This window comes from Mytilus galloprovincialis, chromosome 7, assembly GCF_965363235.1.
Source record: "Mytilus galloprovincialis chromosome 7, xbMytGall1.hap1.1, whole genome shotgun sequence".
NCBI classification, from domain to species: Eukaryota; Metazoa; Mollusca; class Bivalvia; order Mytilida; family Mytilidae; genus Mytilus; species Mytilus galloprovincialis.
In genome coordinates, this window is record NC_134844.1 from 60,638,106 (window position 1) to 60,655,807 (window position 17,702).

Here is a 17,702-nt window from a genome sequence, read left to right on the forward strand (position 1 = left end):
GCACACATGTGAAATCCTACAGATATGTAAATAGTAAAATAAAACATAGTTTACCTTGTGGTTTGAACTGTGCCAGATTGTCCACTATTCTTATAATCATCACCAGAAAAATCGCTAAAAATAGAACATGAAAATCATTGAACATTCAAAATGTGTCAGCAAAGGATTTTCCTATTATTAGTAAAGAATAAAAAAATTTGGGTACAAATGATGATAGGAATGCAAGGCAGATCTTTATCTCTCAGGTCAATAACAAGAATAATTTAAGTGTCATTTTGGACGATTGCAATGAGTAGTCTCATTGGCAATCATACCACATCTTCTTTTTTATATTCTTACTTTCACATCATTTTAACTTTGGGAGATAGTTGTTTCATTGGAAATCATACCACAGATCTTTATTTCAATTTTCACACATTCATTTAATTTTTAATGTATACCAATATTTGTGGATTGAGGAACAATTGTTTTTTGTTTGATATTTGATTTTCCAAGCCTATAGAAAATTTGCACGTCATAGAGAATTTGAAGGTGTAGTTTAGGGACGACATCAAAAGATCGATGTAGGATAAAAAACTTAAATCAAATAGTTTGGGGGTGGGGGGTCAACATTGCTGCAAGTTTTGTTAATCCAATATCAATTTTACCTATATCCATATAGGTAAATCAATTTTTCCCAAATTAAGTTAAGAGGGGGGGGGGGGGGGGGGGTCATGTGAATTAAGTTTTTTATCCTTCATTGAACTTTTGATGTTGTCCCTTAAACATTAACAAAGCGAAATCCCATAAATTATAATAAATCCACAGTATTGTAAATTCAGAAATTATTGCGATATTTTTATGAATGTCAAAAATGCGACAGGGTGATCATCACAATAATTAAAACTCCCATTTTCATTTTTCTTCTTTGAATCAAACAGGATTTTCTGTATATCCCAAAAATTAAAATCACGTTATAATCTAAAATGACAAAATCGCAATAATAAATGCTGGCAATAATTTCTGAATTTACAGTATTCAGAAATTCTGTTGAATTTCATGATTTACCTGTCAGTGTCATTATGAGATAGATTGGCCCCTTCATCGTCAGTATCGTCAACATCTTCCTCTTCATCGCTCCCGTCACCAAGTCCTTCGTCCATGTCAGCCTCACTTTCATAACCTTCCTTTTGTCTCTCTACCACTTCTATGTAATCTAATTCCGCTAAATATTCATCACCAAACTGTTGTCCATCCTAAAACACAAAATGAAGAACCGACAGTTCAGAAATTGTTGCAATGATTTTATGATTGTGAAAAATGTGAAAAATATTTGTGACACAAAAATAATAAGAAATTGCATTTCTAAAAATCTTAATACATTGTTATGTAGCCTTATTTTTTTGCAGTATTGTGTGAAATCATAATGGAGGCTCCCACAGGGTACCCCCCTCAGGTCACAAGGTCGCTTTTAAATTCGTCGAGAGGTCGTTTTTAAGGGAAATATACAGGTCACAGGTCATTTTTCCCAACACAGAGGACAGAAGTCGGTCAGAGGTTGTTTTTTCCAAATTTTACAGGTCGCAGGTCGTTTTTAGAAGGCCCTCAGGTCGGAAGTCGCCTCTTAAAAGCCCAGAGGTTGCAGGTCGTTTTTGACCCTGCGGGAGCCTCATAATGATTAAACTAGTCCTTGAGTCAATTGTTGGACAATATATCAAATAAAAGCATGCTATGAAAATTTCCTGTCCTACTAAGTCAAACTATCTGGACCATGTGTTGTTTGTTGTTGCTTAACTTTATTAATACATCTAGAAGCAGATTGTCAATGATTGATGTGACAGTTGTTCTTTCAAAGATTTTGGTAAATCCTTTTATCCTTTTCATGTTTTATGATAAACAAATCAAAAAGGTTCTCTCATAAGCTGTCAATAAAATAAAAATATAGTAAACACAGTGTAAAGTAGGGAATGCCAAAACACACAATTAAGGTGGTACCTAACACTACAGGGAGATAACTCTGTAAAGTCAGCTAAACGTTTTAATTACGTTGTGTTTTAAGGGAATATTAAGCTTCTCAATGATCAAAATTGGTGTTTGTCAAATTGCTATATAACCAGTGTTATTTTTCTGACAAAACGGTTGGTTCAAATTTTTTAAAATTTTTATATTTTTGTTAAAGTGTCAAAGTAAATACTTTGTCAAAATTTTATGAAAATCAAACGAGCCAAATTAATTTTAGTGAAAGTGTTGGGTACCACCTTAACAGGGCCTAGAGATGATTCATAGTCCGACCAGTTCTGAAACCTTTTTCAGAGGAAAAATTTGTTAGAATGTTTTCTGCTGATACACATATCTAATATGGATTCAACTAACAAAAGTTCTTTCAGAGCTATTGTGTTCAGAGACCTCTTTACATCATTTTTCTCTTCATTAATAGAAAATTTCATCAGTACATACACACATCTTAGGCCAAATAAAATAGTGGTTCCAGTTACATCTGAAAAAAAGTTAAGGTAGGTAGGTAGGGATTTTTTTTTATTTCATGTTTTTTTTTTACATTGAGTCTATGGGAGCATCATTCTGACTTTAACAGTGCTTAATGAAAAATGACAATAAAATCTTTAGGGTAGGCTAATTTCACGACGAAAAAGTAGGGAAGGTAGGGTCACTGGAACCACACATATATTTTTATTTGGTCTTAAGTAAACCAAGAGATAAAACAAACCTCATTTGCACCTTGTTCTGTTAGCAGCTGACCTGCATATATACATATAAAGTTTCCTTTTGCCAAGTCATCCAAACAACGGAGACCCCATCCTCTGGAAAAGTTCAAAATATAATATTTGATTGTACAGCTATGCAGCTAAAAGAAACACATGCCATTATGTCTTTCTTCTAAACATCAGATGGCATGTCAACAATTTGTTAAAAGGTTTTGATGAGGTTAGCTTGAATGAAATTTCTAACAGTAAATCTACGTTTTTATTCATTGTCTTCCTTTTTTATGTGAATTATATGCCCCTTAAATTTATAAGAACCCAAGTCCATTAAAAAACTTGAAATGTATTTTTCATATTAGTCTAGTCCATTACAAAACAGATATACCCTTGAATATCTAGTAAATGGTTTCACCCAAAACAGTTTTTTTTTCTAAAACAGGGACATCCAGTTACAAATTGGATATCCCAATATAGGACTAAGGTATCATATTTTTTAACAGGTAAATCTGGACAAAAATGGTTTAATCCATATGTATAGCAGACCAGACCATTTTTTAAAGGTATATCAGGTTGTATGTACATCTCAACATAAGTTGTGTCCATTTTAAAATTTGTAATATTGGATAAAAATGGTACAGCCCTATACATTAGTTCATCTATTAAAAACTAATCATCTGAACTCTGTTCTTCAATACTAATCAGAATTCATTTATAACAGAACATAAGAAAAAAAGATTAATAATTAAAGAGAAAACAAGACTGCACACACTGAAATGTCTCGCCTTCTTTACTAATCATTGATATTATGTTGATAGTCCTAAGTATAAAGCTTTATTACAACTGTCACATAAACTTAACATTAACAAAGATAGCTAAACAAAGACCAATGGACCATGAAAATGAGGTCACTGTCAGATGAACCATGCCAGGCAGATATGTACAGCTAACAAAGCTTCCATACAACAAATATAGTTGACCTACTACTTATAGTTTAAGAAAAATGGACCAAAACACAAAAACTTAACACTGTGCAATGAACCGTGCAATTAAGGTCATGGTCAAATAAAACCTGTGGGACTGACATATAGATCATAATATATTTCCATACACCAAATATAGTTGACCTTTGGCATATAATATTAGATAAAAAGACCAAAACTTAAAAACTTAACTTTGACCACTGAACCATGAAAATGAGGTCAAGGTCAGATGACATCTGCCGGCTAGACATGTACACCTTACAATTATTCCATACAACAAATATAGTAGATCTATTGCATAAAGTATGAGAAAAACAGACCAAAACACAAAAACTTAACTATAACCACTGAACCATGAAAATGAGGTCAAGGTCAGATGACACCTGCCAGTTGGACATGTACACCTTCCAGTCCTTCCATACACCAAATATACTAGCCCTATTGCTTATAGTATCTGAGATATGGACTTGACCATCAAAACTTAACCTTGTTCACTGATCCATGAAATGAGGTCGAGGTCAAGTGAAAACTGTCTGACGGGCATGAGGACCTTGCAAGGTACACACATACCAAATATAGTTATCCTATTACTTATAATAAGAGAGAATTCGACATTACAAATATTCTGAACTTTTTTTTCAAGTGGTCACTGAACCATGAAAATGAGGTCAAGGACATTGGACATGTGACTGATGGAAACTTCGTAACATGAGGCATCTTTATACAAAGTATGAAGCATCCAGGTCTTTCACCTTCTAAAATATAAACCTTTTAAGAAGTTAGCTAACGCCGCCGCCGCCGCTGGATCACTATCCCTATGTTGAGCTTTCTGCAACAAAAGTTGCAGGCTCGACAAAAAATCATATCCTATGAGTGAACAAATCTCAACAATGATCTAATCTTGGTTTACCTACTGAAAATCCATATCCATGGTGACAATTGATATTATCAAGCAGTCTAGTGAAAAACATTAATCATCATGATGATCAGTATAATTTAAAATGTATTTAACAGTTCTTTTGTTAACAACACAGCCATATCTTCAAAATTTGGAAAAGAGAGAGTTTCAGAGATAAATAAACCAAATTTTTATATAAACACCTTTGATGCAAATTGAATGAAAAAGGTATTTTCTTACTTTTTCTCTGTTTTGAATACTTGAAGTCTGACTTGAAGGCCATTCTGTACTACTCTATTGATACACCGTTGATCACAAGAACAGCTTGCATTGCACTCATACACCCTGAAATAATAATGGTATCATCCAAATTAGTACAGTAAAACATCCTGAAATAATAATGTTATCATTCAAATTAGCACAGTAAAACCTACGTGAATCAAATTACCTGGTGGTAAGAAACATACAGGGGCAAGACAGTTTATATGGGCATACTAATGAGAAATCTCAAGATTTCAGTTAAGGAGGCTCGAGGGTACAAAATTTCAGCAAAAATTTTAAACATTCATTTTTCATAACAAATTTTATTTATTACACTATTAGTCATTACTTTATGATATAGTACAAAAATCTACCAAACAAATCGATTTGTTTTGGCCCCATATGACTTTTAAAATGTTTATATTGTTGAAAAAGCTCCAAATTATTTCCCTTTGGTGCAAAAATGCCATTTTTTTGCATGAAAATTGAGATAATTTTTTTTAGCTCATTGGAATTGGTGACCTATATTATTTATTATTTTTTCAAATAAGCTGTACTTTTCTTGTAAAATTTAGAAGAAAAAAAAAGCAAAATCCTATAATTTGAAAAAAAAAATTGATTTACACCCGCGTGCCCCCACTGTTGAGATGATGAAAGAATTCAAAATCAGCTAAAATCAAAAGTGAAAGCTTCTTAAAAGAGTTTTTTACAATGAAATGACGCTGTAAAATCAGCCACTGATTAAGTAATCTGATACCATTGATTTTGTTAATAAAGGATAAAAATATATTAAGATGAAATTGAGAAAGGAAATAGGGAATGTGTCAAAGCGACAACAACCCGACCATAGAGCAGACAACAGCCGAATGAGTATTTATTCATATGAGGATCTATGCTATAATGTTGATGCTTATGAGTTCCACAAGTATTCTTCATTAAAATAATAAAAAAATCCTTTTAGTAAGCTACTGCATGTTCATGGGTGTTTATTTTTAATTCTTTTCTAATTACAAAATGTAATTCTTAATCAATTTACTTTTAAAGGTTACTTATGTTTTTTACATTTGCGGTATTTGAAATTAGCCAAAAACCAGTACTTGAATATGTAAACAAGTTATAAAACCTTACCCAGTTATTAGAGGTTCTTTAAGACGTCTGTGTTCCATACCAGCATTAGGATTAGGTTTCCCAGATGAACTGACTGCTGTGGCATCTACAGTTAGTTGCTGACAGGCACATTTAGATTTATCCTACAAAGAAACATTATTTTATTGACTCAGGCAGGCACATTTAGATTTATCCTACAAAGAAAAATAATTTTATTGACTCAGACAGGCACATTTAGATTTATCCTACAAAGATACCTCATTTTATTGATTATTGTGTATAATTATTTAAACGGCACAAACTCGCCTCAGTGGTCTTGTGTATGTCAAAAAAATCTATGATATTGAAAATAAGATACTGCCATTAACTTCATCGAAAAAGCAAAAATTTATTATTTATAAAATATATATACATAAAACATATATCCATATTTTCAACTTTGAACATGGTGGACATAAATAGAAAAAACTGTTAAATATTAGTCTATGTATATAAAGAGTCAGGCATTTTAGCAGAATTTCAAAACATTAGCCAAACAAAAATGCATCCCAAACCATTATATTTTGAAGTTGTCCTTATCCTGAGTAAGAAATAGTAGGTCTTTTGTTTCTGCGTGTATATTTAGGAATATTTAGATAACTTTTGGTAAGAATGACAGCAAATTACAGATTTGTTCCCTATAATTATTAATTACTAGTGAAATTAAACCAGTGATTTTCTTAGTGTTTAGGGGAAGTGGCCCAGGGCCCATGCAATTGGAAATACAATTTTGTGAAATGTTGAAATGTTGGTTTTGGGGAAAATATTTTAGTTCATTTATATTGATGGCACACAGCATCAGCCATATACAACTTGGAATTGCATGTCCCCTAGAAAATTTTGAAAAATTAGGTGCAATAACCTGCATTCTAAAAGGAATAAGTTATAATTGCATGAATTGTGAACAAGATTCAATATATTTGTAAACAAAATACCACATTACGATACTAACAAAATCTCGAAACCATGTCTATATACAATTGGGAATTTTTCAGCTGAATGTTGGGAAAAAAGAGGCTATTTCTCTTTGGGACAGGGGCCAAAATTCAGACCCAAATATGAGAGTTGGAAAATTCCTGTAAACCAAATTATATCTAACCATTCCAGAATAGGACAAGGAAATTAATGTGCACTATCATACATTCTGAACTTAATTGTAAAATAATGAGCAGGGTTTCATTTGTCATGATTTCACCACTGCCTGATTCTTAGGCAGACTTGCACTTAAATATCTATTTATACTCTACTAATAAATGTCTATTTATACTCTACTAATCAATGTCTATTTATACTCTACTAATAAATATCTATTTATACTCTACTAATAAACCTCTATTTATACTCTACTAATAAATACCTATTTATACTCAACTTATAAATATCTATTTATACTTTACTAATAAATATCTATTTATACTCTATTAATAAATGTCTATTTATACTCTACTAATAAATACCTATTTATACTCTATTAATAAATGTCTATTTATACTTGACTAATAAATGTCTATTTATTCTCTACTAATAAATGTCTATTTATACTCTACTAATAAATGTCTATTTATACTCTACTAATAAATGTCTATTTATACTCTACTAATAAACCTCTATTTATACTCTACTAATACATATCTATTTATACTCTACTCATAAATGTCTATTTATACTCTACTAATAAATGTCTATTTATTCTCTACTAATAAATGTCTATTCATACTCTACTAATAAATGTCTATTCATACTCCACTAATAAATGTCTATTTATTCTCTACTAATAAATGTCTATTTATACTCTACTAATAAATGTCTATGTATACTCTACTAATAAATGTCTATTTATACTCTACTAATACATATCTATTTATACTCTACTAATAAACCTCTATTTATACTCTACTAATACATATCTATTTATTCTCTACTAATAAATGTCTACTTATACTCTACTATTTTACTCACTCTACAATTGTCTGTACAATCACAGCATGCCATGAATTCTGGATTTAGATTTAGATTAACTCCCTTAGCTGGGATACGGACATTTGAGTATTCTACATAGTCGGGATACTGTCTATCTATACCGTTGACACACTGGATAGGAACACTTTCCTTCCCATATGACAGATCTTTGATGTCACAGAATGTCTACGAAAATAGAAGAATGAGAGATTATGAGATAAAATCAAGTTTAAATTAAGCCAAATTAAACTAGAGGCTCTTAAGTGCCTGTGTCGCTCACCTTGGTCTATGTGCAAATTAAATAATGGACACAGATAAATTCGACAAATTATGTTTTGGTGATGGTGATGTGTTTGTAGATCTTACTTTACTGAACATTCTTGTTGCTACAATTATCTATATCTATAATGAACTTTGCCCAGTAATTACAGTGGAAAATATTTTCTAAAAATTTATGAAAATTGTTTTAAAAAAATTGACTATAAAGGGTGATAACTCCTTAAAGGGTCATTTGAAAATTTTGGTTATGTTGTCTTAATTGTAGACCTTTCTTTGCTGGACATTATTGCTGTTTACAGTTCATCTCTATCTATAATAATATTCAAGATAATAACCAAAAACTGCAAAACTTTATTTAAAATTACTATTTTTGGGGCAGAAACCCAACAAGGGGTTGTCTGATTTGTTCGGGCCAGGTGAGCTAATAAAACACATCATGCAAAATCTTTTATTTGAAGACACCAATCATTAGATAATCATCCAATATGTTCCTTTGCTTTTTATGTGTTTTTTTTTAGCTGTGAATGTATTGATTTTGTGTCATGGATGGAAACCCCATTTCCTTCTTTTACTATTATACATGTATAATACTAAAATCCCACAAAAATCAAATAAATTATTACAAACTATGCAGTTATCTCCCATTTATAATGACCAATGGATCATAGCTAATATTTTTTTCTTCTTTTTAGTGCATTCTTTTGTAAACCAATGCCAAAGGAAAACCACTGTCATCTTTTATCATTGAAGTTAAAAAAATCCATTGGAAATTGTAATCATTTTTTTCATGCATATCTTCAAGAGATATTTCTATCCTATTAAATACCAACAATTTGTTAATAAATAAAATATTTTTTTTTTTTTTTTTTTTTTTTTTACCAACAATTTGTTAATGAGGAGAGGACTTTGGATTCATTTTTTTTCGTAAGATACCAAATTTCATGGATTTCCTGGGTAAAGGGAGACCATCCATTAAAATGTTCAACGAATTACAAATTTGTTGTATGATTATATGCAAACTTTTGTAAAAATCAAGAAACCAAATATACAGGTTTTCCTCAATCCAATAAAATTGGTACCCATGAAAATAATTAAATTACAGTAATAAAAATGTTCAAACTATTTCTATTTTCAAATGTCAAAATTCCTCAATTAGTAACATATGCCCATACCTTTACAGGAACAAATTCTGTGTGAACATGTAATACAGGATCATAACAAAAGAGATCAATTGTCATCTGAGAGGATGTCAACCCCAGATATTTATCTAACTCCTGCATGTTACGTAGCCGTCTGCCACAGGGTGCTCTATAGGCAACCATGCGTCTTCCACCGGGCTTTACTTTACATACATGTCTACAAATAAATAAAAACAGAGATATGAGATGTTATGCATGATTGTTTCTTTTTTCATGAACACAAGTTTTGAACATCTGCTTCTTTTTTCATGAACACAAGCTTTGAACATCTGCTTCTTTTTTCATGAATACAAGCTTTGAACATCTGCTTCTTTTTCCATGAACACAAGCTTTGAACATCTGCTTCTTTTTTCCTGAACGTAAGCTTTGAACATCTCTAACTATAAATCCCTCTTTATTTTATTATCTCCCATTCTAAATACTGTGTTTTATGTGGATTCATTATTTTTCGTTCGATACCTACTTTTGTGGATTTCTTGGGTACATATAGAGGAACCAATAATTTACAATTTGAAACGAGTTACCAATTTTCTATAGGAATGTATGCAAACTTTAGCAAAATGATGAAATCTATGGTAGATGTTTAAAAAAGAGCTTCAGTTGTATTCTAAATGCCTCTAATTGTAACAATTTATGAAGCCTTGAATTTGAAATTATACTAGAACAAATTCAACATCTTATTTGAAAATTATTTTGTACAGTTCCAGAATCCTTGTAAATGATGTCTGCACCAATCAGAATTTCAGAAATTGTGAATTTCCCATAATGCAACACTATTTCTGAAATGGTCATTTGTTATGAGTAAGAACTGAAGAAGAAATACAAGCAGTACTGTATTGCAAGTCTTTCAAAGCCAGTCTATTGTACACTTCCACAACATTAAATATAAAAGTGTACCTTTCCCAGCCACACAAGAGTGGTATGAGTAATGGGTTAGTTCCCCTGAATTTCACCGGATCATCTTCTAAACCTTTCAAACACTTATGACAGCAGCTGTGGGGATCTGTAAAAATTAAAAGACAAATAAAATAAACAACATTTCAAAATTAATATACTCTTTCTCAATGAAACAAACAATGAATTAATATATGAAGGAAAACATAAAACTTACTTACATTTATATTAACAAGAATGTGTCCAAAGTACACGGATGCCCCACTCGCACTATCATTTTCCATGTTCAATGGACCGTGAAATTGGGTAAAAAATCTAATTTGGCATTAAAATTAGAAAGATCATACCATAGGGAACATGTGTACTAAGTTTCAAGTTGATTGGACTTCATCTTCATCAAAAACTACCTTGACCAAAAACTTTAACTTGAAACTCGCACTTTCATTTTCCATGTTCAGTGGACCATGAAATTGGGGTCTAAAGTGTAATTTGGCTATAAAATTAGAAAGATCATTTCATAAGGAACATGTGTACTAAGTTTCAAGTTCATTGAACTTCAACTTCATCAAAAACTACCTTGACCAAAAACTTTAACCTGAAGCGGGACAGACGGACGAACAGACGGACGAACGCACCAACCAGAAAACATAATGCCCCTCTACTACCGTAGGTGGGGGATAAAAATACTACTAAAGGAAGAGATTGACTTCATTAAGCCTTAACTCCTCTGAAACCATACAAAGTTTGAAATATTGTAATATAATGTATAAATGTAGTGTTTTGTACTTCCTTAATTTGTTTTTGAAAGAATCTTTTTTCCACAGAAAATACAAATTTTTCAAAAAAATATTCAAATTCTAATAGACCATTGTCAATAAGTGTCTTATCTACTTTTGCACATGCCCAGATAACGTACTGCCATCAAGATTTAAAAGAATCTTTGTTTCAACACTTGCCCAATCGTATCGCCATTTCTAGTAAACTTTGATCTTTATGCCCTATTTTTGTTAGACATGCAGTTGTCACCATTACTGCTTTCTGGTAAAAAGGGGTTATCTCCCATAACAATTTTTTTAGGTTTTATGCAGAGGAACATATTTTTCCTTGTAATTTTCACAATTTCAATGTTTTCTTCTGCTAATAAAATTATGCACCAAAATTTAACGATGGATTCCACTGTACCCTCGCAGCTCTCAAGGGGTGCTTTGCAAATTATTTACAGAAATTATCAGTTTTAATTAAATCCAATAACTTTTTTCAAAATAGACAGCAAGTCAAAGTCTTGGTCACAAAGAAAATATACAAATGTCAAATAATCGTTTATTTTTTTTCAATTTGTTTTAATCACTTAAACTTCATCGTCACTAAAAACCTTTCTCACTAAGAGCAATATAATTTCCAATTGCATGTCCTTTATTTTTATAAAAAATATCTTTCTGTGCAACATACAGGACTTACCCATTTGTTGTGTCTGTCTGTTCTGGATGGGAACATTTACTTTGGATTCAACTCTCTCCCCCATACATTCTTCTACAATAATAAATTAAGTAAATATATAACCTTTTATTAAATATAAACAAGAGTGCACAAGCTGGAATGTCTCGCCTTCTATACTAATAATTGATATTATGTTGATAGTCCTAAGTATAAAGCTAAGCTTTATTACAACTGTCACATAAACTTAACATTAACCAAGATAATAAAACAAAGACCAATGAAGCTTGAAAATGAGGTCAAGGTCAGATGAACCATGCCAGGCAGACATGTACAGCTAACAATGCTTCTATACAACATATATATATAGTTGACCTATTACTTATAGTTTAAGAAAAATAGACCAAAACACAAAAACTTAACACTGTGCAATGAACCGTGAAAATGAGGTCACGGTCATATAAAACCTGAGGGACTGACATAAAGATCATAAAATATTTCCATACACCAAATATAGTTGACCTATGGCATATAGTATTAGATAAAAAGACCAAAACTCAAAAACTTTACTTTGACCACTGAACCATGAAAATGAGGTTAAGGTCACATGACATCTGCCCGCTAGACATGTACACCTTACAATCATTCCATACAACAAATATAGTAGACCTATTGCATATAGTATGAGAAAAACAGACCAAAACACAAAAATTTAACTATAACCACTGAACCATAAAAATGAGGTCAAGGTCAGATGACACCTTCCAGTTGGATATGTACACCTTACAGTCCTTACATACACCGAATATACTAGCCATATTGCTTATAGTATCTGAGATATGGACTTGACCACCAAAACTTAGCCTTGTTCACTGATCCATGAAATGAGCTCGAGGTCAAGTGAAAACTGTCTGACAGACATGAGGACCTTGCAAGGTACACACATATCAAATATAGTTATCCTATTACTTATAATAAGAGAGAATTCAACATTACAAGAAATCTAAACTTTTTTTTCAAGTGGTCACTGAACCATGCAAATGAGGTCAAGGACATTGGAAATGTGACTGACGGAAACTTTGTAACATGAGGTATCTATATACAAAGTATGAAGCATCCAGGTCTTCCACCTTCTAAAATATAAAGCTTTTAAGAAGTTAGCTAACACCGCCGCCGCTGCCTCCGGGTCAATACACATGTGTCGAGCTTTCTGCAACAAAAGTTGCAGGCTCGACAAAAACGCAAGCTTTCTTGTTGAAATGAAATAAAATAAAAGATCAGTATATTTGTATGAAACATATAAGGATAATTGCTTGTTATTGTAGTGGAGAATTGATATTTCTCAAATGCAATTGTATCTAAAAATTAAAGGATGTTTTTGTTATGGTCAAATGTCTACATAAATAGAACTGATAACACTATTTTTTTTTCTTAGACTTACTTTTTAGTAATGCTTTTAAGACAAAAATCATTTAGAGTTAAATTTGCTTTAAAAAAAAAAAAATAAGGGGGAAAGTTTTTTAAAAAGAACACTTCCAATGATACCCAATATCCATACAGTTGAATTTGTTATATATCAAATAAGTAAAAATCATAACCTGTAAGGTTTACAGGGTGACAGTTGTAAAATTTAAATCCTGAAAAATGTGTCTCTTGAGTGACAGGATCTTATTAATTACATTAGCCTTTTATTGTCCTTTTTTTCTGATTTTTTGGATGCTAGGATCGGAAATATGTTGGCAGTGAACACACATATGTTCAAAATAGATTTTCCTAAGTTCAATTTTTCCAAAATAAGTATCCAATTCTTTTTTTAGCTTTTGTCATTAATTTTTCAATCCAATACTTCCCATAACTATGAGGAATATTTACTATAATAAGTTCCTTACCAATATCATCAGATGGGTCTGCCGTTTTGGACAATCTTTCTTGTAATAGACTGGCCATATCCTTCCCAGCTTTGTTACTGCTTATACTACTGGCTATAAAGTCTGCAAAATTCACAAATTATTTAAAACTCTGTTCCTTTCAAATTCTGAATTGGCCAACTCACACTTTTTCTATTTTTTTGTACTGGCAAGGTTGCACTTTATCAGAGTGCTTAGTTTCCATAAAGTATTTTTATTTTTACTAAACCATTGGTCTTTGTAGTGGATTCTATCACTGATACAGATCCAGATGAGCCTGTTAATAGGAGAATGTCTCGAGATAATGGTGAACAGGTAAAACGTAAGACAAGACAACAATTTTTTGAAAGTAAGAAAACAAGATCTATCATTTTTTCCACTCATACATTTTTTTACCTGTAGATTTCTGTAAATTAGCCGCAGAGCTATTTTCTTGTTTTATTTGGGTAATTTCTGGTTTCTTTTTCTGTGGCAGCGGCTGTTGAAGAGATTGTTGATGAGGCTGTTGATGAGGCTGTTGCTGTGGCAGTTCCTTTTTCAGCCAAGGTGCCTGCCAGGGCCCTGAACTATCTTCTGATGAGGACATTGTCCTAGATCCACCTGAAGTACTTTTTCGAGCAACAGCTCTTTTCTTTGTACCTTCTTGACTTGGTGATCTTTCAATTTTTATAGGAGCTAAAAAACAAAAAGGCATTTTGTAACCTACTTACATCTGTCATCTCAAGAAAACCTTTATCATTTTAAGTGGCAGTCCATTGTGTGTATGAACTTATTTAGTTTCATGGGAATCAAATTATTTCGTTCCTTTCCTGAGGGGGGGGGGGGGTAGAAGGGGGTCCTGATCCCGAAATCCCGGGCTTAAAAACACGAAATCCCGAGGTCCCGAATTTAAATAAAGGTAAATCCCGGATCCCAAAATTTGAAAAAAAGAATTCCCGGATCCCGAAATCCCGAGCTTAAAATACCGATCCCGGAGTCCCGATAAAGGTCCTATCCCCCTCTTTCCTTTATCATATTTTATTGTTTTGCTAAAGCCTATAGAAAATTTGTACTCAGTTGAACATTTAAAATCATGGTTCACCTTCATCCATGATAATGTTTATTTTATTCCTTAAATAATGATAAAACCAACATGCTTTTAATATCTTTCATATCAAGTCTCTTCCCAAAGGGGTATAACTGTAAATTCAACTTAAATAATAATAAGACCAACATGCTTTTAATATCTTTCATATCTCCCAAAGGGGTATAACTGTAAATTCAAAATTTTCAACAGCAAACATTTTCACAGAAAAGCTATCTGAAATATAACCTCACATTTACAAATTTTGAGAGCATTACTGTGGATTCATTATTATTCCTTGGATACCAATTTTCCTGGATTTCGTGGGTACAGGCCTAGGTAATCAAGAAATAAATTGTTCAACAAATGACAAATTTTCTAAAGTCTTGTATGCAGACCTTGGCAAAACCACAAAATTAAATATCCACAAACATATAAGTTTTCCTTTATCCACGAAAACTGGTACCCACGAAAATAAATGAATCCACAGTATTCATATGCAGCATTTACAGAACTTGCAATAGCTACTCTCCTATTTTTGTCCATTCTTCAAGAATTTTTATGTTCTTAGTACACACGTCGATAGTTAATTATATTTTGATTTTAAAATCATAATTTGAAACAGAAATTAACTCAAGAATATACCTGAACCTTCCTCATTAGTATTATCACTAGACTGCCCTCTGGTGTACTCCACCACTGCTTTCTGTTTAGAACTATCTAAGTTATGTCTCTTTACTTTCCCGGTCATTTTAGTTTGTTCCTGATTAGCCTGTGAAGATACAAATTTGCAAATATTTGAGCTGCATCGAAAAGTTAAGACAGCATGCAAGTGCATGTAGGCATTTACATGTATAAGACTTGAACAAACAAGTTCAACCCAAAATACATTCTTTATGTATGTGCCTGTCCAAAGTCAGGAGCCTGTAATTCAGTGGTTGTCTTTCGTTGCTGTGTTGCATTTCTGTTTATCATTCATTTGTTTGTACATAAATGTGGCCCTTAGTTTTCTCGTTTTGATTGTTTTGTAATTGCCATTTCAGGGTGTTTTATAGCTGACTATGTGGTATGGGCTTTGCTCATTGTTGAAGGCCATACATTGACCTACAATTGTTACTTTTTGTGTCATTTGGTCTGTTGGGAAAAGTTGTCTTAATGGCAATCATACCACATTTTCTTTTTTATATTAACAGAATTATTAATATTTATTTAGATAAGGTTGATTTCGATTACTATCAGACACAGCTTATGTATTACATTGGTTGCAATGATTTACCAATTTGCCTGTCAAATAAAATGAATTTAATTTCACAGGTAGGAAATTTGAGGGGTTTTCCAGGCACTCGACAAGTTTTTTCATTTTTAGAAGTTGAACCAATGAATCAAATTTCCAGGGTTTTTCTAGTTTTCATGGTATTTATTCCAGGATTTTTCTTTGTACTTTGATAAATGAAGATATGTGACTCATCTAAGAAATATACTTCAAACTTACAAGTGCTGAATATAGAGGTTCCAATCGGGTTGATCCTCTGTAAATAAGTTCTTCTCTTTTGTCAGCAAGGAAAAACATTTTAACCAGACTGGCATCTACTTCAACAACTTTTGCTGTCCACCTAGAAACACATTAAATTGTGAAAATATTGGTTACAATTCATAGCTTATCGTACAATTTATCTGTTAAAAAATCTCAGATGAAAATACAAAGCAAATAGCTTATGCAATATTTATTTTTACATGTTTCTAGGTCTAGATTATGTTCTGATACTGCAAACTTATTAATTTTTATGGTTATTAATAATTGTGGAATGAGGAAAAATATTATTTTGTCAAAGTGTACATGTGTAGTAACAATCCTATTGAAAATAAAAACGTTTAGGTGATTTTACAGAGTTATCTCCCCGTAATTCTTGGTTCAACTTATCCCCATGAAATCAAGAAAATTAGTATCATACGCATACTAATGAATCAACAGTACGTCTGTAACCTGAACTTTGACCTAATGACATACCATTTCCCATTCCACTCTGTTTTAACTTGTTGTCCTTTGTGCAGTCTAACCATGGGTCGCTGAAATTTTACAAAATAATTTTTGAATAAACATCCTGTAACTTACACTTTCCTTTGATAAAAAAAATCTGATTGTAGTCATCATGGTCATATATTGTTATAAACCTTGATCACTGATTAGTAGATATTCAAATAAAACAAGTTAATATTTCAAACTGAACTAATGTAAAAGTTAAAGTGATGAAGTGCTTAAGGTGGTACCTAACACTATGGGGAGGTAACTCTGTAAAATCAGCTAAACGTTTTTATCACGTTGTAATGTTAATAAAATTTTAAGCTTCTCAATAATCAAATTTAGGGTTATTCAAACAGCTATGTATGCAATGAAAATTTTCTGAGATAGTGTTTGGTTCAATTGTTTTGAAATTTTATATTTTTGTCAAAGCATCAAAGTGATTATTTTGTCAAAATTTTATGAAAATTAAACGAGCCAAATTAATCTTTATCAAAATTTTAAGAAAATTAAACGAGCCAAATTAATCTTTATCAAAATTTTAAGAAAATTAAACGAGCCAAATTAATCTTTATGAAAATTTTATGAAAATTAAACGAGCCAAATTAATCTTTGTCAAGATGTTTGGTACCACCTTAAATATCTTGTAATATCTGCATGTGTTCGATGTTGGGTTGCTGTGTCAAAGATTAACATTATTTTTCTTCTTTTTTTTTCATGAAAAAGGTATAAACCATATTTCACCAAATATAGTGCCCACACAATAAAATGGGAGATAAAAAACACAAAATATTTAGAATCTAATACAATCATGCACAAAGAGCAAAACGAATTTTGTTATTCATCCAATATGGCTTTTCGATTCGTACATCCTTTTCATTTTAACTTTGATGGGTTGTTGTCACATTGGTATTAATTCATACTGCAATAACCGCATCTACTTATCTGTTTATCGTAACCAGA

General features: G+C 31.7%; 1 protein-coding gene across 2 annotated transcripts in view; it reads right to left on the minus strand.

Moving 5' to 3' along the window:
• Nucleotides 1-17,702, minus strand: part of LOC143083408 (histone-lysine N-methyltransferase SETDB1-like) — a 62,725-nt gene that overhangs the window by 13,014 nt on the left and 32,009 nt on the right. For both annotated transcript variants that reach the window (XM_076259661.1, XM_076259660.1), the window contains exons 13-26: nt 16,728-16,786; nt 16,212-16,332; nt 15,365-15,491; nt 14,053-14,331; nt 13,639-13,740; nt 11,774-11,845; nt 10,319-10,424; nt 9,395-9,578; nt 7,944-8,129; nt 5,967-6,088; nt 4,818-4,922; nt 2,705-2,798; nt 1,048-1,235; nt 55-114 (exon numbers count right to left, since the gene is read on the minus strand). In XM_076259661.1, coding sequence (XP_076115776.1) covers nt 55-114; nt 1,048-1,235; nt 2,705-2,798; nt 4,818-4,922; nt 5,967-6,088; nt 7,944-8,129; nt 9,395-9,578; nt 10,319-10,424; nt 11,774-11,845; nt 13,639-13,740; nt 14,053-14,331; nt 15,365-15,491; nt 16,212-16,332; nt 16,728-16,786 — 1,805 coding nt within the window. The remainder of the gene's footprint in view (nt 1-54; nt 115-1,047; nt 1,236-2,704; nt 2,799-4,817; nt 4,923-5,966; nt 6,089-7,943; nt 8,130-9,394; nt 9,579-10,318; nt 10,425-11,773; nt 11,846-13,638; nt 13,741-14,052; nt 14,332-15,364; nt 15,492-16,211; nt 16,333-16,727; nt 16,787-17,702) is intronic.